This window comes from Sorghum bicolor, chromosome 7 (assembly GCF_000003195.3).
Source record: "Sorghum bicolor cultivar BTx623 chromosome 7, Sorghum_bicolor_NCBIv3, whole genome shotgun sequence".
NCBI lineage: Eukaryota > Viridiplantae > Streptophyta > Magnoliopsida > Poales > Poaceae > Sorghum > Sorghum bicolor.
In genome coordinates, this window is record NC_012876.2 from 24,720,447 (window position 1) to 24,743,664 (window position 23,218).

At 47.6% G+C, this 23,218-nt stretch overlaps 1 protein-coding gene across 1 annotated transcript; it reads right to left on the bottom strand.

The window, feature by feature from the left end:
• On the bottom strand, window positions 6,911-22,590 carry LOC8067990. The gene is made up of 6 exons (XM_002445312.2): window positions 22,082-22,590; window positions 21,855-22,000; window positions 8,250-8,418; window positions 8,066-8,164; window positions 7,601-7,683; window positions 6,911-7,482 (listed from the first exon to the last, which is right to left on the bottom strand). The coding sequence occupies exons 1-6, from the start codon at window positions 22,493-22,495 to the stop codon at window positions 7,350-7,352; spliced, it is 1,044 nt and encodes a 347-aa protein (XP_002445357.1). The 5' UTR covers window positions 22,496-22,590; the 3' UTR covers window positions 6,911-7,349.

Here is a 23,218-nt window from a genome sequence, read left to right on the forward strand (position 1 = left end):
AGAAAACTCATTTCAACCCACCCACAGTATGATCGTGCAGAACAAGAATTTTAAAACTATACACTCCACATACACAGACACCGGTTCGTGCATATGACGTGTTACTACCCACATCATCGCCCTAATGATGGCATCGCCTCTCAGAACGGAATTCCCAACATGTGGTACTGTTCCCAAGACACACCAAAACATGTGTGCATGAAACAGCACCTAACAACACTCCCCTAGACTGGCAGTGTATCCGATCATGCTCTCACAGCTCCCTCTTACCGTGGCGTAGAGGAAAAATGGATCCATACATTACCACTCAAATGAATGGCACTCATACTATTGCACGCCGTATGAGCGACGAAATAAAAATATGATGCATTAACCTCCAAGTTAGTACTTAACTAGCCACCTTAGAGTCCTTAACTGGGCATAAAGGATATGACCATGGCACACTAGATAGTTTTCCCAAAACTTAGTTTAACACCTTGATCATCATTAATTAATAAAAATCTTTTATTAAACCGGTTTAGATTTTTATTTAGAACGTACTTATGAACAGTAACTCGCTAAACCTTGCTCCGATGCCAGCTGTAACAGAACCGACCAAATTATAAGAGATTAAGCCTAACAGCGACCATTTGCATAGTCAAACTATCTGGCTTAAGCCCATATAATCCCGGTAGTCCGTGAAATCTCGAAGGATATCAAACCACACATCGTACAACAGCCAAGATCGTAATAAGTTTAGCGGCCGCCATCCACAAATACATCCAGATTACAACATTCATAAAATACATCGGAGTTCTTAAAATTATTACAAACCAAGTTCTTCAAGTAGTGGAAGCTTCATAGTTCGAAAATACGACACACACACTTAGTCTGATACAGTGCCATAGTTCGGTCATTCCCACAAAAGCAAAGGTGAAGACGGAGTGACCATCGCCCTTGGTCTAGTCATCACCCACGGCTGGGTACAGACAGAGGATGCAATAACCATAGTACATTTGACCATCTGCAAAACAACATGGGAGTAGAACCCTGAGTACGAGAAGGTACCCAGCTAGACTTACTCGTCATAAATTAAAATAAAGACTCTTCAAGGATCATGAAGGCTATATAGTGGGGTAGCTGACAACCATTTTGCAAAACTGCAGAAATCTATTATCATGACCTATGTAAATCTTTCTTCTTCTAATTTGCTCAAGTTGAAAGTATTATTACCTAATATCTAGGTTTGCACCTGCACTATCAAAAGCAAGTATAGCGATATGATAGTACCTCATCATAGCATTTCTTAAAACCAATCATCATTATAATCCATGTGTTCCATAGTCCTTACTACGAGGACAGGGCTCATGTCAAGTGCTCACTATCCAGGAGCGATGGTGATTCGAATCGATTTCTAACCAGCTGGCGAGGTATTCCCCACACAAACCACACTCACTGATCAAGTGAGCTACAGATCACCGTATTACACTATCCAGGACTAAGTCGCGGGTTCGGCAGGCACCGCCAGTACCCGAGGACCGTTCCGGCGACCAAGGTATCCAAGGTATACCAAGGTTGCGCGCCGCGCCCTCGTCGTTCTCCTCAACCATCACCAATACAGCGCATGGCGGCTCGATTCCCGGCCCGGATAGTGTTCAGGCTTCGCGGTCGAAACGACTTATCCTTCCAGCTAAGTGTGGGGCATGCGTTCAACATGACAAGAGGGCCGTCAACGATCGGTCCTTAACCGACACAGGCAGGGGCACTATGGACAACCCACCATAAGACCCTGCCCGGTCTCCAATTCCATTCCACACTTGGTTATTCTTTCCCCAAAGCAACCACTGCTTAATCAAGCAGGTATCCACCTATATCTCGCAGGTGACCGGAAATCACCCGACTTCTACCGGACTAGGCAAGCTAAGCATCGACTCCGTACCTATCTACATAGGACAAGGTAGATAAATGAGGGGTGATATCAAGGAGTACCAATGCATCAACGGTACCAACCAACTCCTATCACTTAGATGCAGTAATATAGAACAAGCATAATATAGCCTGTAAGTTAGCGAGAATAGGGAGACTTAGAATGCTCCGGGGCTTGCCTTTCTCAAACGTGCTAGGCCTGTGATCCGGACACTCCTGCAGCTCCTCTCCGGGTTCTGGTGCTTCCGGAGGCTCCTGCTCCTGAATCTCCTCTGGCTCCTCGGGTCCCACCTCGTTCTCCTGCGAGCCTGTATGATGCATGTGTGCTCATGAGTGGAGTGCGAGATGCCCGAGTGGATGCTTGTATGAGAAGATACCAAATGATCATGACATGATGCATAGGTGATTCATTTGGTCATGCTCATTACAAGATAGTCAACAACATCCAAGAACAGACAATTGAATTCAACATCTATTGTATTCTCTTTCTACAAATTGTTTTCAAGTGTAACCAGCAACCCACATGATGCTGCAAAGATACACCAAACCCCTTTCTTATTCTAGTTAACCTATATATATAACAATTCATAATTTTCTTTATTCATTTCTTGGCCCAATAAAATTTACATGCAGTTCTGTTCATCAATAAATCCCCCAAAAATTACAGGAGACTATCAATCGAGCATAAAGTCTACTATAAATTTTTCATAATTTTTGGATACTTATTTTGGGCTACAAAATTCACAAGATTAATTAATAAGGGCAATTACAATTACTCTACTGTGGTATAAGTGTCAAACAGCAGATTTCATATTTTTACAATTTGTCTAATATCATAAGAATCACCCAAAAAAATTTACAAACTGATTGCATGACCCAAATAATTATTAAAAATCATAAACCACTATCATGCAAGCATTTAAATTACCATAAATTCATTTATACACCAAATAATGTATAGCAATATTTTCCCAGTGAGTAAACATACATGCAGAGCCAACAAATCAAGTTTCACATTTTTCTGAGCCATATTTTAATTACTATGCATTTTCCAAATTTAGCAAAAACATAGATTAAATCTACTCATACAGAAAAGTTACTCAAACATGACATGCAATTACATCAAGCTGTAGATCTGAAAATATAGAGTACCCCAGAATTTATTTTATCCAATTTGGAGCTGCAGAACTCAAGATATGAATTTTACAAGTTTTAAATCAATTTCTGGAAAACCTTTTCTGAAAATGAAATCGAAATCGGGATCGAAAATGCTAAGGACACCCAGATCTACACCCAACACGGTCCCCCTGCGACTGACAGTGGGCCTCTGACCCCACTGGTCAGCGAGACCGAGAGGGAGGGGCACCTCTGACGAGCAAATCTCGCCGGCGGTGAGGTTCCCGGCCACGGGGTGAGCACCATCGTGCTCCCCGCAGCGAGGCACACCCAGCGGTACCCTCGGATTAACCGGAAGATGGCCGGAGCACCTCCGACGAGCATGCATGGCGGCACGGCGGCGCTGCTCGCCGTGGCCAAGCCGCTCCGGCGCGGTAGAGCGCGCACAAACGACTCTCCGAGCTTCCTCACCACCCTACCGACCTAGCGCAACCAAGAACCAGCGAAAAGAGGCCGGAAACAGCAAGATCCGTCGCGGCAGAGTACTCCGGCGAGCTCGGGGTAACTCCGGCGAGCTATTCACGGCGCTCGACGGACTCTCACCTCGGTAGAACGCTCGCAGGAGCTTACCCTAACGATGACGAATGCGCTGGTGGCTTCGGTGTCGAGGTTTGGTCACTGGAGTGGCCGGCGGTGAGCAGCGGAGCCGCTCCGGCGATGGCGCTGCGGCGGAGTTGCTGCGGCCGCGCTGCGCGAGCGGAGGGAGGAGGGAGAGGGATGCGCGACAGAGTGGAGGGAATGGCCTGGGAGCCCGAGCCGGCGTCCCGACCAGGGGGTAGGTGGCCGGCCGCGGCGCGCTCCTCGGCGGCGTACGGCCGCCACGTGGCCGGCGCTGGCTGGGACAGGGCGGGTGCCGCGCGCGTGGGAGAGAGGGGGAGGGGGAGCAGGCCGGGCCGCTCGCTGGGCCAAAAGGGAGGCGGGGTTGGCCTAGCAGCGCCTGCCCCTTTTCTATTTTTTTTTTTGAATTTCTTTTCTCCAAATCCTTTCTAAATTCATTTGGACCAATTTAAAACCATTTTCACTTCTTGCTCCCAAAAACAAAGTTGTTTCAAAACAAAAACCCTACAACTTTGTTTTAATAAGCAAGACCAAATTCCCAACAGAATTTGAATTACAAATTAAAACTAGTTCTAGGTTTTTAAATAAATTCATTTTGGGAATTTTTGTATAAATTCCATTTCTCAAATTCTATAGCTCCAAAAATTACACAAAAATGTTCTTAATTCTTCTTACACATAAATCAATCTAGTTTGAATATTTCACAATTTTAGAAGCAAGCATCATATTTTTAGCATATTTAAAACACATGAAATAAAGCACATAAAATAATGTTTTGGGATGAATGACATGCTCATGATGCTATGCTTGATGAGAATGCTTATGAATGTTTTGATAGGACTAAATGCATGCTTAACACATAGGGTGTTACACGCGCAGGGGCTTACCACGGCGAAGGCGAACACGACGGTGGTCTTGGCGCAGAGAACGGGCCACTAACGCGGCCTGCGGCGAGCGGCGGAGCTCGGCCGGCAATGGCGCCGCAGCGGTTGCTGCTGCTGCGCTCGCGAGCGGAGAAGGAGAGGGAGCGGGGGAGACAAAATGGCGCATCTGGGGCGCGGGGTGGCATCCCGACCGGGATAAGCCGGTCGGCCGAGCGGCGCTTCCACGACGCCGACGTACGGCCGCCACGTGGCCGACGCCGGGTGGAGCGAGGCGGGCGCGTCCGCGCGCGGGAGAGGGGAGGGGAGGGGAGGGGAGGCTGGGCCGCGCGGCTGGATGGGCCGAAAGGGAGGCGGGTAGCAGCGCCAGCCTCCTTTTCCTTTTTTTTGAATTTCTTTTCTCCAATAATTTTCCAAACTCATTTTGACAAATTTAAATCCTTTTTCAGCTTTGGCCTCCAATACAAAAGTTGTTATAAATAAAAAGTTCTACAACTTTGTTTCAAGCTGAAATTCCAAATTCCAAATAGAATTTGAAATACCACTCAAAACTAGTTCTAGATTTTGAATAAATTCATTTTGGGGCTTTTTTATAAATTCCATTTCTCAAATTCTATAGCTCCAAAATTTTCACAAAATTATCCTTAATTCTTCTAAAACATATTTCAACCTATTTTTGGGCATCACAAAGATTTTTGGAACAAGCATACTATTTCTATTATATTTAAATCATATACTTTAAGCACATAAAATCATACTTGGATTAATGCTATGCCCATGTGATGCTATGCTTGATGAGAATTCTTATGAGTGGGTTTATGAGACTAAGTACATGCTTAACACCTAGGGTGTTACAAAGCGGGCGTAGCCTCGTGGAGGCAGGACGTTACAGGCGATGCAGCGATGAGTGCCGTGAGCGTGAGCGCCGCCACGGTCCAACGGAGCATCATCGAAGCTCGCATCGGTGGAAAAGACTAGTGTTGGCCTGTGGAGACTGACTATATCTTAGAAAAGCTGACAGTTGTAAGCGGGCCTAGCCTCGTGGAGGCGGGACATTACAGGCGATGCAGCGATGAGTGCCGTGAGCATGAGCGCCGCCACGGCCCAGCGGAGCATCGCCAAAGCTCGCAACGGTGGGGGGCTCAGATCTGAGGCGGAGGCACTCCCTCATAGTCCACTGCCAGTCTGGCACTAATGGAGACTGGAGAGACTATGTTGTGGTCCTCCTTCTGATGTCTTAACTCTGAACTGAACGACGAGAAAGGGTGAACGGGCTAGACAAAATTCGGGCTGGTCCATCGAATGGGCTTGTGTTCAAGGGAAGTCACATGGGCTTTGCACAGCTCCAAAGTTAGTTAGGCCGTTGTTCCAAGCCAATCAACAAGCAAGCATGGTTGCATGGATGGATCTAATGCCAACGCCAGAGCCCTCTCCTCCCAAGATCTCAGTGTATGTATTTAAAATTTTCTAAGTGCCTAATAAACGTAACATATACTTAGATGCATCGAAAAGCTAAAATAAATTATGATTTAGAACAGAGACGGTAATAGTTTTCCATTCGATGAGGTCATCAGTGAGAATTTTAGGCTTAAAGCTAAATCAAAACTCAAGACCCCTTTTATAAATCTGTCCATGTCGAAGAATTAACCGAGTCGGTTGAAATCCGTACCCACCTCAGGCCTTGTTTGGATTCAAAAAGTTTTTAGATTTTGACACCGTAGCACTTTTCGTTTTTATTTGACAAACATTATCTAATCATAGAGTAACTAGTCTTAAAAGATTCTTCTCGCAAGTTACAGGTAAACTATGCAATTAGTTATTCTTTTTATTTATATTTAATACTCCATGCATATACCACAAGATTCGATGTGATAGATAATCTTGTAAACTTTTAGGTTTTGATTACACCTAAATAGGTCCTCAGAGCCACAGAATAAAATGTCGTGCAAAAGTTTTCCCGTACTAGTGTGTGGAAATCGAGACACGATGACAATCAATTCCTTGCCAACTTTAACAAGATATTAAATATTAACTTATATTAAGGATACAATGATTATGATAAAATAAAATATCGCTTTTAGATTCTATAGAATGGATAATAAAATAAGTAAATAAATATCTAAATTTCTGTTCTGTATCCATTAACAGAGTCATCGTTTGTAATTGCTACAATCACTCACAACATTAGAAGTATCACAACAATTTAAAATGTCGCGGCCGCTAAAGCACAACAAACTGAAGCGAATAGGTCAGACTTTTAATTATTCTTTTTTTTCCATTGCAATGCCCATTCTTATGAAAACGTGTGATAGTTTTTTCTTCCGTTGCAACGCACGAGCATGTTTTACTAGTGTATACTATTTACAAAACTAAAAACACAGCTAGAAAATATTTGCAAGACGAATATTTTGAGTCTATGATTGGACACTAATTGTCATATAAAATTTAGCACCTCAACCAAACACCCCCTTACTGTCACTGTAATAGGAGCAAAACTTTCTATACCCTGAATGACCTATGCATACAGGTATGATATCCTAGCAGTTTGTTGCATACATACACAGCTTCCATCAGAGATTGAAACGTTGCAGATTAACCGATAAATATAGCACTGACAAAATTTGTGAGGCACCCAGATGACGATAATATTGGCAATATCTTCATTGTCCGGATCGCCATGCAATTTGAACAGGAAGGTGGCATGCAAAATTGTGCATTTGCTCCAAATCAGCAATTGTCATAGCATTTGGGCTGACAAATGCAGTTGTCAGATCACCATTTCTCTACCCATGTCATGTGCCCACAACTAAATTCTCCATCAGTTCTGAATTATTTTTTAAATTCATCAGATGGTGAAGCAGATGCTTCCAGCAAGGAAGAAAGTGATGGGCGCAGTAGAAGATATAGTGAGGGCCCCACAAAAGGTATCAGTGCAAGTGGTAGAAGCCATGAGCCATTTTTCCTGTTAAGCAAATGCTAATTAATCTCATGTGATGCGTATTTCAATTGCCATTTTTAACTCAGACATTGCAAAGTCCATCACACAACTTCTCTACACAACATTAAGCATTAGTGCTTACCATCGCCTTGCTGTCATGTCGTTATAGACCCAAAATGGTGAGAAGGCTGATAGCAAAGTAAAATCAAGGCAGGTGGCATGGATCTGATACATGACATAAAAGAAATAGAACCCACACTGTATTGATTAGATCCATAGTAATCAAATTCATGGCAATGACATGTAATCAAATTATGACATGATCAATAAATAAATCACTTATAATCTTTGAACCTTATAAGACAGAGGAAACTAGATGAGTGACTATTTTAACATTTTAAACTCTGAACATGTTTGTCTTTGTGACCACACTGAATACTAAAATTGTTTAGGGTTGTAAAAACAACAAATCAAATAAAAGAACATATGTAAGATGTGAATACTAAATGCATGATAGTCATATGTGCAACCATTTACTCCAGATACAACAAAACATTTGTTATTGTTCTTTTACTCAAGATCCACTGAATCATGTTGCAGAACTTACAAACTTGCTCGACCTGAAGTATCGAATAAATTCTTTCCAATCATCGCCACCAGCTTTGCCAGCATATATGATCAGTCCAATGCCCAAGGCAAACACTACCTGCGACATGGAGATTGGAGAAAGGAATGTAGTCAATAATTACCAAATAGTGTTTGAAATGTAATATAATAAAACTAAAACTTACTCCTGCAGTTAACTTTGACTCAAGAAATTTTAATGGCCACTGTCCAATTTCATCTTCGTCAATTGGAGGTGGAGGCGGCTTCCATAAGACAAAGTAAGGAATCAACGCATACGCTCCTCCGATGCATGAAAGAACCAGGAATGGCCACACAGGAATCTTGCTTTTGGAACTGCAATACAATTTTACTGTTACAAAATAATATAGAAAACAGTAATCATAGAAAATAACTACTGTTACAATCACATATTTTGTTATATATGTGTATACCAAACTAGTGAGGGAGAAAAATGCTAGTGCAAAATCACAAATCGATTAGTTTCTCAATATTTTGGATATAGGTATGTTCAGTTTCATGTTTGCAAATGATCATCCATTTGCAGCCAATTCTAAAATCATGGCAATCTCAATTCTCCTACTACAGCATACAAAAGAAACTAGACAACAACATGCTGGACAAAAACTTTGGTTGTGGTTGGCTTATTTACGCAAAATAAAGAACAAGTTACATATCTGTTATGTGGCTGCTGGGGATCGAGGGAGATGGATTGGGATCGAAGGAGCGGCGCTGATGGCGTGAACAGTACCCGCGGATACTGTTCACAGGGAGGCGGCTGTGAGAGCGAGAGAGGAGGCTAGGGTTTTGGGCGCTAGGAACGCCAGCCGCGGGGCTCTGCCCACGGCCGGCAAGAGAGAAGGGATTTCCTTCTAATTTCTTGCTTGATTAAATTGATACATCTCCTCTATATAGAGAGGTTTACTTGACTTACAAGCAAGACTTACTTGACCTCTAAGCAAGCAACTAATTAACCCTAATGGGCTAAGGCCCAATAGGTCCTTGACTCTTCTAACACTACACCCCACCTGGACATGCAGCTCGTCCTCGAGCTGCAACTTAACAACGACACTAACAATGACTCCGCAAGACACAAACGTAACACCTAAAAACAAGTCTTTTACATCTCGGCTTGTTTTATTATTCTCAACTAGAAATAGATTGGGACTCTTTAATTTTAACCCCTGCACATAAGGCGGACACCATCCACCTGGATCCCATGGAGACCATCTGGATGAAAGATGTGCTTGTGTGTGGCCTCCAGGAAGTGGTCGCAATAGGGACCAGCGAAGGCGCCCTCGCGGTGGTCGGTGGCGGAATCTGGCGACACTAGGCAGTGCGCTCCCACCGATGACACCATACCTTCTCCCCGCTGGACGGCTGGGCTTCCAACTGCCGACGCCGAAGACTTTGAGTCCACCCGCAGGAAAAACAGCATGCACGCTGCCCGTGGGCGGAACCGCAATCTGAAAATCCCCGACGCAGCGGATGAGATCGCAGTCCTCCACGTGGTGGAGCTGCAAATAGGTGCAGGGCTGAATCAGCGGCAGATCACGCATCTTTCGCACCCGCCGACGTGCAAGGAGGCCACGCGCAGCAGCTTGCAGCCGCACTACCGCCGACGCCTGGCAGCGAAGCGTCTTCTCCGCCAGCTCCGTCGCCATCGGCTGCTCGGTCTGCTGCAGCATCTTGCCCTCATCTCGGACCTGCTGGAAGCTGGTACCCCTATAGAAGATCCCATCGGTGAATGGGTGCTGGATGGTTGGTACACCGGGGAGGACAACAGCATTGGTGGAGGGTGGTGGAGCAACTGTCGTCGTGGCCGCCGGGGTGCTTGCCATCGTGTGCACCAGCCCCATCGTCGATGCTAGAGCATAAGACGAAATCGATGGAGGGGGCGACATCCATGGCTGCTGGATGGGAACCAGGGCAGATGGATGCACGCCCTGGAACGAAAACGTCGTCGTCCCGTAACCAGGCATCCCGTGCAGGAAAACCTGTGACACCGGCTGCTGCTGCTGCGACTGCAGCGTGGCGAGATATGATTGGATCTCGGCAACAGAAGACTGGAGCTTGAGGATCGCCGCGGTCAACTGTTCCGGCGTCATCGCAGCGGATGCCGAAGAAGACACCACGGCAGCAAAGGATCCTTGGGAACCTGACATCTCCGATACCAGATGTTATGTGGCTGCTGGGGATCGAGGGAGATGGATTGAGATCGAAGGAGCGACGCTGATGGCGTGAACAGTACCCGCGGATACTGTTCACAGGGAGGCGGCTGTGAGAGCGAGAGAGGAGGCTAGGGTTTTAGGCGCTAGGAACGCCAGCCGCGGGGCTCTGCCCACGGCCGGCAAGAGAGAAGGGATTTCCTTCTAATTTCTTGCTTGATTAAATTGATACATCTCCTCTCTTTATATAGAGAGGTTTACTTGACTTACAAGCAAGACTTACTTGACCTCTAAGCAAGCGACTAATTAACCCTAATGGGCTAAGGCCCAATAGGTCCTTGACTCTTCTAACAATATCACTCTGTCTGCATACAAAGATAATATTTAAATCATCTTACTGCACAAGGTGTTATTACTACAGCATCCAAAGAAACTACATAATCGTTCCATGGTTAAATATCACCTATCCCAACTTGCTTGGGTTTGTCAGATACAGACGTAAGGACTATCTTTGTGTTTAGGAACTATCCATAGGATTAAGACAAGCTTCAAGATCAGCCAAATAAAACAAGAAAACTGCAAGTATGCCAGAGTCATCATAACCAGCTTCCTACAGAACATTCATGAAGCATGAGCTGAGTAGTCCATAGGAGTCAAAATTTCGGCGAAATTTCTCCTTTTTCGCTGGGGTCTGAAATTGCTTAGTATTATCTAGTTATGTTTTGTATTCCCTCCATCACAAATTATAAATCATTCTAAGAATTTTGAAGAATCAAAGTAGAAAGAATCACAAAGATTTATGTCATCAAATAGGAATACTGCGAAAATATAATTAATTAAGAACCTAGTGGTACTTAGTTGATATCATAAATATTACTACCTTATTATATAAATTTGGTCAAATTTAGGATGTTTGTACTCTCTAAAATTCATAGAATGACTTATAATTTAGAATGGAGGGAGTACGATTTTACTATCTATAGGATACTGATCAGTATATATAACAAAAATTGTTATATTTTTCTCTTAATATAAATAAAAATCATAAATTTATACTAATAAAAATGTTTGTTGACACATGTTAGGGGGGGGGCATGGCCCCTGCCAGCCCCCCTTGGCTCCGCCACTGCGCCCGACGTCACTAGTGTAGGCAGCTCATCCACTGTCAGTCCGTCATATTAGCGCTGCTCTACTTCTGTGATATGTTTGTGTTATTTCGTCGATGTTATATAAATTTGTGATGCATAATTGGTTGGAGAGTATTTCTAGTTAAATGATGCTGAATCTTTAAAAAAAACAGTTTGAAAATTGAAATTGTCTGAATTTGATCCTCAATTCCTGAAATTTCGTGTTTGTGGCAGTTAGAGCACCGATCAAACACATAGAGGAAGACACAGGTATTGTGGGCTGCAATGAGGCAGCTATTCCTCTGAATATAGTTCACTATATATAGCTGATTACATAGCTATCTAAGGCAATTGATACTAACCTTTGGAATAACGAAGTACAAAGCCCTCCAGAGATGGAGTCATACATATATATATAGAGAGCCCCCTGGCTATATATAGATAGAGCCGGCTATATATAGATAGAGCCTATAGATAGGCCTATTGACTAGATCTTCATCATATACTTAACACCCCCCTTCAAACTCAAGGTGGAATTGGAGGATCTGAAGCATTGAGTTTGATCAAGTGAAGCCGATGTTGCTCTTGAGTTTGTGCTTTAGTGAAGAAATCAGCCAGCTGCAGCTCAGAAGGCACATATCGAAGAGCAATGGTCTTCTGATGACAATGAGACCGAGTAAAGAAGGCATCAACACCAATATGTTTAGTTAGTTCATGCTTCACAGGATCATTGGCAATTTGTATAGCTGCAGTACTGTCACAAAGAAGAGGTGTGGCAGCATCACAAGAAACCCCAAAATCAGCCAACAACCATCGAAGCCAGACAATCTCTGCAGTAGTAGTGGCAAGGGCTCGAAGTTCTGCCTCTGCACTAGAGCGAGATACAGCAGTCTGCTTCTTGGACTTCCATGCAATAGGTGAGGAACCAAGAAGAATACAATAACCGGTGATGGAACAACGATCTGTTGGATCACTCGCCCAAGTGGAGTCCGAGTAAGCATAGAGCTGAAGCGGACTATTACGAGCATAGAATAAACATCGAGATGTTGTCCCCCTTAAGTACCGTAGTACACGCAGTAAATGTCCAAAATGAACAGAAGTAGGAGCACTCACAAACTGGCTCAAAATATGAACTGCATGAGCGATATCTGGTCTGGTAACAGTGAGATAAACAAGACTACCCACAAGATGTCTATATCTAGAGGGGTCCGGAAGAGGTATACCATCAGTAGGACGAAGCTGTAGGTGAAGATCCATGGGTGTGGCAGTCGTTCGATTGTCAGTGAGACCAGAACGAGCAATAAGATCTTGGATGTACTTGCTCTGAGAAATATAGTATCCACTGGCACATTGCTTAACCTCAATGCCTAAAAAATAGCTAAGAGGACCTAAATCAGACATTTGAAAGTGTTCACCAAGCTTCTGTTTGACAAGAGAAATATATTCCACATCATCACCCGTAAGCAATATATCATCAACATATAAAAGAAACAAGGTACGACCACGTGATGAGAGATGAATAAACAGAGCAGGGTCATGATCACTAGGTGTGAAACCAGCAGCCTTTAACACTGATACAAAACGTTCAAACCAAGCACGAGGGGCTTGTTTAAGACCATATAAAGCACGACGAAGTCGGCAAACATAACCTGGAGGGGCATTAACACCTGGAGGTGGTTGCATATAAACTTCCTCATTCAAATCACCATGAAGAAAAGCATTCTTAACATCCATTTGAGAAATGACCCAAGAAGATGATGCAGCCACTGCAAGTAAAGTACGAACTGTGGTCCTGTGAGCAACAGGGGCAAATGTCTCTTCATAATCAAGACCCGCAGTTTGCTGAAACCCCCATGCTACAAGACGTGCTTTATATCTTTCAACAGAACCGTCCGACTTGGTTTTAATCTTGAAAACCCACTTACTGGTGATTGGTACAGCATGTGAAGGCAATGGCACAAGTTCCCAAGTACCTTGAAGATCAAGAGCAGCAAGCTCCTCAGACATAGCAAGCTGCCACTCTGGAATACTAGAAGCTTCCTGAAAAGTGGATGGTTCCTGAACAACAGCACTCGCACGTTGAAAGCCCAACTTATCAGGAGGATGAATAGTAGCACGATTCCGTAGATTATATGGTGGTGCAACCTGTGTCTCATCAGAAATAGCACAGGACTCATCATTGTTAGTAAAATCATCGTGGCTGGGAGTATCAGGACTGGCCGAGGAAGTAGTTATAGGAATAGGCTGTTTAGGACGACGAGTGTAGGTCTTTGTAATTGGTGGACAACGTGGTGGAGATGCAAGAGGATTGGGTGGCTGATTATCAATAGGTGGTGGAGGTGGTTGATTATTTTGAGGAGGTGGCTGATTGTCAAGGGTCTCAAAAGATGAATGAATATGGATAAGAGGGCTGGAAGGTGACTCACATTGTGGGGTGGCATCATCACTCACTGAAATAGGAGGAAGATACAAAAAAGAGGTGGACTCAGTGGGAGCATATGATGACTTTGTACAGGTGTTATAAAAGAAAGGACGGTCCTCAACAAAGGTGACATCACGGGAGATACGTATGCGGCGAGAAGAAGGATCATAGCAACGATAACCCTTGTGCTCAGGACTATATCCAAGGAAAACACACTCAACCGATTGAGCAGTCAACTTTGTTCGTTCACGAGGGGCAAGTAAAACATAGCATAGACATCCAAAGACTCGAAGATGATCATAGCGAGGAGGAGTCCCGAAAAGAACTTCACCAAGACTCTTGCCAGACAATTTGGACGATGGTTGTCTATTAATAAGATACACAGATGTAGAAACAGCCTCTCCCCAAAAGTGTGAAGGAACAAAAGAAGCAATTAAAAGTGTGCGAGCTGTTTCTATCAAATGGTGATGTTTGCGTTCAACAACCCCGTTCTGAGCATGAGCACCAGGACATGAGAGCTGAGCAAGAGTACCCTCAGAGTCTAGAAACTGGCGAAAGGCAGCGGATAAATACTCCCCACCAGAATCAGAACGAAAAACTCGAATTGGGGTAGAAAATTGAGTGTGTACCATGCGAGCAAAGGTTTGGTAAATATTGCATAATTGGGACCGATGTTTCACGAAGTAAATCCAAGTATAACGAGAATGATCATCAATGAAAATAACATAATATTTATGACCACCCTTTGTAGCAAAAGGTGCAGGACCCCATACATCGGGATGAACAAGATCAAAAGGTTTGGAAGCATGGGAATCACTAATTGAATAGGGGAGTTGTATCTGTTTTCCAAGCTTACAACCTTTACAATGATAACTAGACTCGATAGAAGTGGGACCTAAACAACCTTTATTTATTAAACTAGACAAACGAGACCCACATAAATGACCAAGACGATGATGCCACTTGGCGAAGGACGAGGGAGATGGTGATGGTGATGAGGCGGCTGATGACACATGAGCGGAAATGTGAGGGAGACGCAAGGTGTCAAGAACGTAGAGGCTAGGTGAACCGCTACGGCGATGGCCAGTCCCAAGTACAGTCCCGGTTCGATGATCCTGTATAAAGCAAGTTGAGTCATCAAAACCAACAAAACAATTATGGTCAGCAAGTTGACCAACAGAGAGGAGGTTCATAGACAACTTAGGTACAAAGGAGACATCAGGAACAGAGAAATATGAATTTGAAAGAGAACCATGATGAGTGATAGGACAACTTGTACCATCTGCTGTATGAACAGAAACACCATCAACAACTGGTTTGCAGGCCACAAGCTGAGACTGATCCGACGTCACATGAAATGAAGCCCCAGAATCAAGCACCCAAGACGAAGATGAAGAACCAGCAGCAACAGCAACTGACACAGATCCTGAACCACTAGCAGCAGCAACTGACACAGATCCTTTAGGAGTAGATCCTGTACCACGACCCCTAGTGGTTCGAGCAGCGCGACGAGCACGAAATTCAGCCAATTTCTCTGGATGGTGCACAAAACAATTATCTGGAGTATGACCAGTTCTACCACAATGCGGACAAGGCTCCTGCGAGGCACCCTTTGGTGTACTGAACTTCTGAGAAGCAGCCAGCACATTATGAGACACATGTGTGGAAGAAGTCAGAGACCGGAGACGTGTCTCTTCAGCAAGCAATTCCGACAGTGCCTTTGCCATTGTTAGAGCGGAAGAATCATGAAGCAACCGAGTACGGATGGAATCAAATTCTGCTCTTACACCCATAACAAAACGATAAGTAAGAAACTTTTCAATAAACTTGTGGGCTGGACAATCCTCAGCTGTACAGTCAGGCACCATAGAGGTCAAGGATCCCATCAGACGCCCAAAAGCTGAGTAGTACTCATCAACAGACATGTCTTGCTGCTCAATACTATGAGTTTGCTGCATAAGAGTGTGCAAGAGCACCACTGTCCTGGACATAGCGTGCCTTCAAGGAGGACCAGATAGCCTTGGCTGTTTTACACTTGGATAGACTCATAATCATAGATTGCTTAGTACTGTTGATCATGGCAGCCATCACCTTGCCATCATTCTTTTGCAAAGTTTTGACATCAGCAGCATTACTCCGATCCTGCTGAAGCTCAGGAGGATCATCAGCTAGATGATCAAGGAGCTCATGACCCCTTAAAGCAGTTTCCACACAAAAAGCCCACTCTGGGTAATTCTAACCATCAAGGGTAATGTTGATAACAATAGTGTTGAGCTGCGATGACATGACTGAAGAGTTGTAGCAAACAAACAAGGGGAAGAAAAATTGTTACCACCGTGACTGGAAATAGCCTAAGATGGTCTCTGCAGAAACAGAGGAAGAAAACTCCAAATCTCCACGGGTAGAGAAGATGATCACGTGCAGCGTGCAGGGATGAAGAGCCACGGGCGGAAGAGGACAGGGCACGCAGGAAGACGACTCCCGCGGGCGCTCCAAATCTCCACGGGCAGGGCACGCGCAGGGCACGCGGGAAGACGACACCCGCGGGCGGACGACGACCCCGCGCGCGATGCGTCCCCACGAGAGCGGACAGCTCCGCGACGACGAGTCGCGAAGGCGCGAAGGTGGAGACGAGATGCGAAGGCGCGAAGGTGAAGACACGGTGGTGATGTGCCGACCCCCGTGAAAACAGAGGAAACGCGATGGGCGGCAGACGGCGGCACACGCGATGGGCTTGCGACGACCGGAAAAAAAAATGGATCTTGGGGGGTGATTAGGGATCAAATTAGCCCTAATTCGACCCCTAAACCATGCTTTGGTACCATGATACTAACCTTTGGAATAACGAAGTACAAAGCCCTCCAGAGATGGAGTCATACATATATATAGAGAGCCCCCTGGCTATATATAGATAGAGCCGGCTATATATAGATAGAGCGGCTATATATAGATAGAGCCTATAGATAGGCCTATTGACTAGATCTTCATCATATACTTAACAAAGCCAATCACTAAACTAGGCAACAGTATGTAAGGCAGGAGCCTATAAGGCATGCTCGTGATTGGGGGTTGCCATCCCAACTCCCTGGGCCATGCCGTTAGCACTAGCAGTAGAATAGGAAGGTACAAAAACAGGAAAGTACAGCTCACGGCTTACTGCTAACAATCTCCTCCTAAGCCGTGAGTACCTACTCTATCTTCTTCATGCCTATCATGCTTCGAAGTTCTTGGAACCAAATGCAACCCAGTGCTTTTGTTAGGATGTCACCTAGGTGCAAGTCTGTTCTGACGAACTCAACATGAATCAGCTTCCTGTCACAACATTCCCGGATGAAGTGGAACTTCACATCAATATGCTTGCTCCGGTCAAGGTGTACAGGATTTTTCATCAAAGCGATGGCAGACTTGTTGTCTACCAGCAGTCTTGGTGCGAGAACAGCTCCTCCGATGAGCTCAGCTAGCAACCGTGCCAGCCAAACTGCCTCGCACGCAGCAGCAATGTACTCCGCTTCGCATGAAGACAGAGCAACAACTTTCTGCTTCGCCGATTGCCAAGCAACCAGTCCCCCTGCAAGGAAGAAGATGAGCCCGCCAGTGCTCTTTCTGTCATTCACAACGCCAGCCAAGTCGCTGTCTGAGTATCCCAGCAACTCCGGCACACCACAGTTCTTCTTCCCGGGGTAGTAGTGTAGTCCCCAGTGCAGTGTGCCTGCCACGTACCAGAGCACACGTTTCACAGCAGTGAGGTGCTCTTGTCGTGGCGCCTCCATGAATTTGCTCAAGTACCCCACAGGGTAAGCCAGATCTGGCCGAGAATTGCACAGGTACCTGAGACTCCCAATTAGGCTCCGGTACTCCGTTGCATCAACAGCCAGTGAAGTTCCTTCCTTGAGCAGCTTCAGCCTTGGCTCCATGGGGGTTGCACTTGCATTGCAACCACTCAAACCCGCCTTCTCGAGTATCTTTGAGGCGTACGTTGTCTGCCGGAGTGAGATGCCAGCTGCTCCCTGTGTCACCTCGAGCCCAAGGTAGTAAGAGAGCAGGCCAAGGTCACTCATCTTGAATGTGCTCAGCATTTGATGCTTGAACTTTGTCACGGCGTTGGCATCTCCTCCAGTTATGATGAGGTCGTCGACGTATACACCGACGATCAAGCGGCCTGTGCCTTGACCGCGAGTGTACATTCCATGCTCGTCGACGCAGCGCTAGAACCCAAGCCGCAGCAGTTCGGTGTCCAGCTTCTGGTTCCAGGCGCGCGGAGCATGGTGCAGTCCATAGAGTGCTTTGTGGAGGCGGAGCACTCTATGCTTGTGGTCGTTGTCGATGATGCCTGGAGGTTGCTGAACGTATACCTCCTCCTGGAGTTCGCCGTTCAAGAACGCCGATTTGACGTCCATGTGATGGACGCCCCAGCCGAAGTGCGTTGCGACTGCAAGGACCAGCCGCACTGACTCTAGCCGTGCGACCGGGGCATAAACCTCCTCGAAGTCGACTCCGGGCTGCTGCACATAGCCTTTGGTGACAAGACGCGCCTTGTACTTGACAATGGCGCCGTTCTCGTCGCGCTTGACTTTGTAGACCCACTTCAAGCCGATGGCCCGATGTCCGTGTGGAAGCTCGACCAGCGACCAGGTGTGGTTGTCGCAGATCGACTTCATCTCCTCCTCCATTGCGGCAACCTAGTTAGGATCGTCGTCGGCCTCCTTCAACGAGCGGGGCTCCTCCACGCTCACAGCGTGGCTAACTGCGTGGAGCTCGGCCTCAGCGGTGTCTCGATGTGCCAGCCCCGGCACTGCATCTGTACCGAGGACATTGTCCAGCATGCGGTACCGATGTGGCTCCCCCTCATCATATGCGTCGAGGTTGGAGTCGTTGGCGAGCGGCGTCGCGAACTCAATCTGAGTTCGGATGTCCTGCGTTGATGCTGACGGGGTCGAAGGAGATGGCGAAGCCCGCGTCGCACTTGGAGGAGGGGATGACGCCAAGGTCACGCTCAAGGCTGGGGAAGAAGCCGCGGGCGCAGTAGACGCAGTCTATGACCGCGTCACTGGTGCTGGAGTCGGCTCTGGGGCGTGTCGCATCTGCACCTCGTGGTCTTCTTCGATGGAGAAGGGCAGACGGTCATCAGCGCCTAGATTTTCTTCCCAGTTCCACCGCGCATCTTCATCAAAGACAGCGTCGCGGGAGACGTAGACGCGCGCGGCCTCATGATCAAAGAACCTGTACGCCTTGGTCCTGTCCTGGTAGCCGATGAAGACGACTTTGATGCCTCTGTCGTCGAGTTTGGCGAGGTGTGGGCGCACTTGCTTGATGTAGACGACACACCCAAACACTTTGAGGAAGTGTACAGGAGGTTTCTTCCCGTACCACGCCTGGTACGGGGTCTTCCCATCGAGCGCAGCGGTGGGTGCCCTGTTGAGCAGGAAGACAGCAGTGTGCACTGCCTCCCCCCAGAAACACCCTGGTACACCGCGAGCTCGAAGGATGCTCTTCGCCATTGCCACCACGGTCTAGTTTCGGCGCTCTACAACGTCATTCTGCTGCGGCGTATAGGGAGCCGAATGGTGGCGCGGAATCCCCTCTCCTGCACATTACTCCCCAAATTCGACTGAGGTGAACTCACCGCCATTGTCAGTCCGGAGTACCTTCAGTTTCTTGCCCGTCTCGCGCTCAACACGCGCCTGAAACGTCTGGATGGCGGCTGGGGCATCCGCCTTGGAATGAAGGAGGGTGAGCCACATGAAGCGGCTCATGTCGTCGATGAGTAGGAGGAAGTAGACGTTCCCAGCCGGTGTTGCTGGCATGATGGGGCCGCAGAGATCTCCATGGACCAGTTCGAGCTCCTCCTGAGCCCTGAACTTTGCGACCTTGGGGAACGGCGTCCGCTTCTGCTTCGCCAGGACGCAGTCCTCACAGACCTGCTTGACATGGTCTATGGTGGGCAGTCCACGCACCATGTCGGCGCGTCCCAGCTTGCGCAGCGCCTTGAAGTTGAGGTGACCGTAGCGTTCATGCCATCGCCACGCCATGTCACCAACCCATGTGGTGAAGCACATAGGGGCAGTCACCTTCATGTCGAGGAAGTACAGTCGACTTGGCGATCGATGCACCTTCGCCAGCAGCTGCCGGTCCGGGTCGAAGAGACGGAGTATGCCCGACTCGATGTCGACCTTGAACCCAGTCTCGTCCATCTGACCGAGACTGATGATGTTGGTGGTGAGGCGAGGGATGTAGTAGACACCGTCCAGCTGACAATGTTCACCGGTCCTGCAGACGAACAGTACCGTCCCCTTGCCGTGGATGTTCACCACCGAGCCATCTCCGAACTTAACTGTTCCGAAGATGCTGGTGTCGAGCTCCGCGAAGACATTCCGGGCGCCTGTCATGTGGTTCGTTGAGCCGGTGTCGAGCACCCACCGATGGGGTTGCACGGCCTCCTCCTGCTCCTCACTAAGGTGAAGGAGGACCTTGGGTTCAGTGATGTGAACCCATGTCTCCGACTCCGGGGGCGGCTGGCGTCAATGGTGGCCTGCGAGGACAACACGGCACGGGCGACGCAATTACCTCCGGATCCGCCGTGTTGTACATCAGCGCGTGCTCCTCTTCCTCGGCTTGTGCGACGTGTGTCGCGCCCTTCTTGCTGTGGCACTCATTGGTCCAGTGACCAGTTTTGCCGCAGGACTGGCAGTGGTAGCCGGGGGACGGCTTCTTGCCGCCAGGTTTGGCCGCCTGCGCGTTCTGGCCATCACGGCCATCACGCGACGAAGTGCCTGCGCCGCCGCGACCGCGTCTGCGCCCACGCTGCTTGCCGCGGGCGCCAGATCCCGGTCCGCCGGAGTTCTCCTGCTCACGACGTGACTTGCGACGCTGCTCCCAGTCCTCTTCACAGAGCATCAGCCGGCCTAGCGAGTCTGTCACTTCCTTCGGCTTGAGTCGCTCCTCGAACACCCTCAGCCGCCCGATCACCTCCTCGATGGAGACCCTGTTGAGGTCGAGGAACATCTCGAGGGAGACGGCGGCCTGCGTGAGCTTGTCTGGAACAACCTGCAGGAGCTTTTTGACTACCTCTGCATCCTGGATGTTGTCGCTGAGGGAGCGCAGGTTGGCTGCGAGTGTGGAGATGCGGACGCCGAAGTCGCTGACGGTTTCCCCCTCCTTGAAGGAGAGAGCGCCGAACTCCCGGCGGAGCTGCTGCGCGCTGGCGTCGCGCGCGCTCATCGCCGATCCGCAGATGCTTGACCGCATCCCAAGCCTGCTTCACCGTGTCCTTCCTGGCCAGCGTGTTCCAGAGCTCGGACGGCACCGAGCGTAGAAGACCGGCCATCGCCTGGCGGTCGTCATGGTACTCATCATCGTCGGCGTCGTCGGAGAGGCCGTCCTGGACGATGTCCCATACTCGCACCGTCTGGAAGTTTACTTCCATGACCAGTGCCCACTCCGGGTAGTTCGTCCGGGTTAGCATCGGCCATGCAACATGTGCAGACGAGCGCTCGACGATTCGCTCGACAACTCTAGAGCCGGAGCGACGACGACTGTCGGAGCGCCCACGGCGACGTCGCGGCGAGAGCGACGGACGGACCTTGTTCTCGTTGTTGCTGTCTTCGGGCTTCTCGGTCTTAGCCGGAGACTTAGAAGACATGGTTAACTAGGAGATCAGGCTCTGGTACCAAATGCTAGAGCACCGATCAAACACACAGAGGAAGACACAGGTATTGTGGGCTGCAATGAGGCAGCTATTCCTCTGAATATAGTTCACTAGCTATATATAGGCAATAAGCCAATCACTAAACTAGGCAACAGTATGTAAGGCAGGAGCCTATAAGGCATGCTCCTGATTGGGGGTTGCCATCCCAACTCCCTGGGCCATGCCGTTAGCACTAGCAGTAGAATAGGAAGGTAAAAAACAGGAAGTACAGCTCACGGCTTACTGCTAACAATGGCTAGGGGCTGCATTTTTTGTTTTCATACCAGTTTTCTAAACCCTCAGCTGACTACATAACAACCACACTAAAAAGGTGGTACAATATACTGGATTAAAAACAACTTGATTCTTACCTTCTACCAGTAGGAAGGAGCAACATAGTGTAGACTAGTGGCCAGAGGCCCATAATGTACCATAGAGAAACAAGAACATCATTCATTCGAAAGCCATCGTTACCCTTCAGATTTAAAAGTTTCTGCAAGAGGTATGTGTCTTGGTACTGCAGCCAGAGGAGAGGCACAAATTACAAATTAGAAGGGAATTCGAAATCACATTCAGCAGGCAGGCAATTGTCCCGTACCGGTGTCTGGTTAGGCGCGAGCAGGAAGACGTAGTACAGGAGTCCCCCCCAAATCCCGAAGATGAGCACCGACGTGCTCCAGTCGCTGAACCTCCGGCCGCTGCCTCCGGCAATCCGAATAGCAGCCTCTGACACCGCCTCGCTCTTCTTCATATCCTCTTGCTTCTGGGCAGGAGAATCGGTGCCGGGAGGGCCCTGGAGGGACGAGTCTCTGCAGATGTGGGCCCAGCCACAGCGCCGCACTCCCGGCCGGAAGGCGGCGGGGTTGACGAACAGAGGGACACTAGCTCTGGCGCCACTAGTGATGGAGGCTGCGGCGGTTCTCGCGACGAGGGCCATCAGCGTTGGCCTTAGGAGAGGAGCGAGGGGAGCACGGGCGCTGGCGAGCATGAGGTAGGTAGAGGAGGATGCCATGGCTGTGCGCGGCGGTAGCGCTGTGGGGTGCTGTGGGGAGGGATAAGCCGGCGGTTTTCCTGTGGGGAGGGGACAAAATCGCCAGCAAGAGAGAACGTCACGACTGGGAAAAAAACAGAGATAAAACGGTTTTTTCTAGAACTTAACACCGTTACCACTCTAAAATAACTGAAGTATTGTCTCTGTCCCATTATCTTGAAGAATTAAAACATCTTAGAAGGTGTTTGGAATTGCTCTGCTTCATTTTTCCAGCTATATGTTGCCAACCACGTCTAGCTTGACGAACTTTGCTAAAAAAAAAAGCTAGAGCTAGAGGTCAACTCTATGTTTTTCGTAGAGTACCTCAAAGGATACTTCATTTTTAGATTTTGGTATTCTTACATGGAGTTGTAAGGTAATTATCCTCATTGGCACTCATTAATCACGGGTTAATTCTCATAAATGCTTCCTCTCCCGACGCCGCGACCTCATTTCTTCTTGTGCGCGTCGCCCTTTGTCTCTTCACCTGCGCGCCGCCCCTATTAATTATTTATATTTTAATTATGATCTTTATTAATGCTCCATCATTTGATTTCTATTTTGATAAAAAAATGTCAAGAGCAATTTCGATCATGACATAATAGACCATTTGCATGGCAACAACTCATTCCTGAAGCTGTAGCAGAACTACGTGCCAAACAGCTGTTTCACAAACTCTGCGGTAGAGCTGCTCCATGTTAGAGT

Coding starts and splice junctions, on each gene's coding strand:
- LOC8067990 (XM_002445312.2), bottom strand. CDS start 22,495: ATGGCATCCTCCTCTACCTACCTCATGCTCGCCAGCGCCCGTGCTCCC. Junction 8,165..8,249: donor AGTCAAAGTTAACTGCAGGA/GTAAGTTTTAGT, acceptor TCCATGTCGCAG/GTAGTGTTTGCCTTGGGCAT. Junction 7,483..7,600: donor GACATGACAGCAAGGCGATG/GTAAGCACTAAT, acceptor TTTGCTTAACAG/GAAAAATGGCTCATGGCTTC.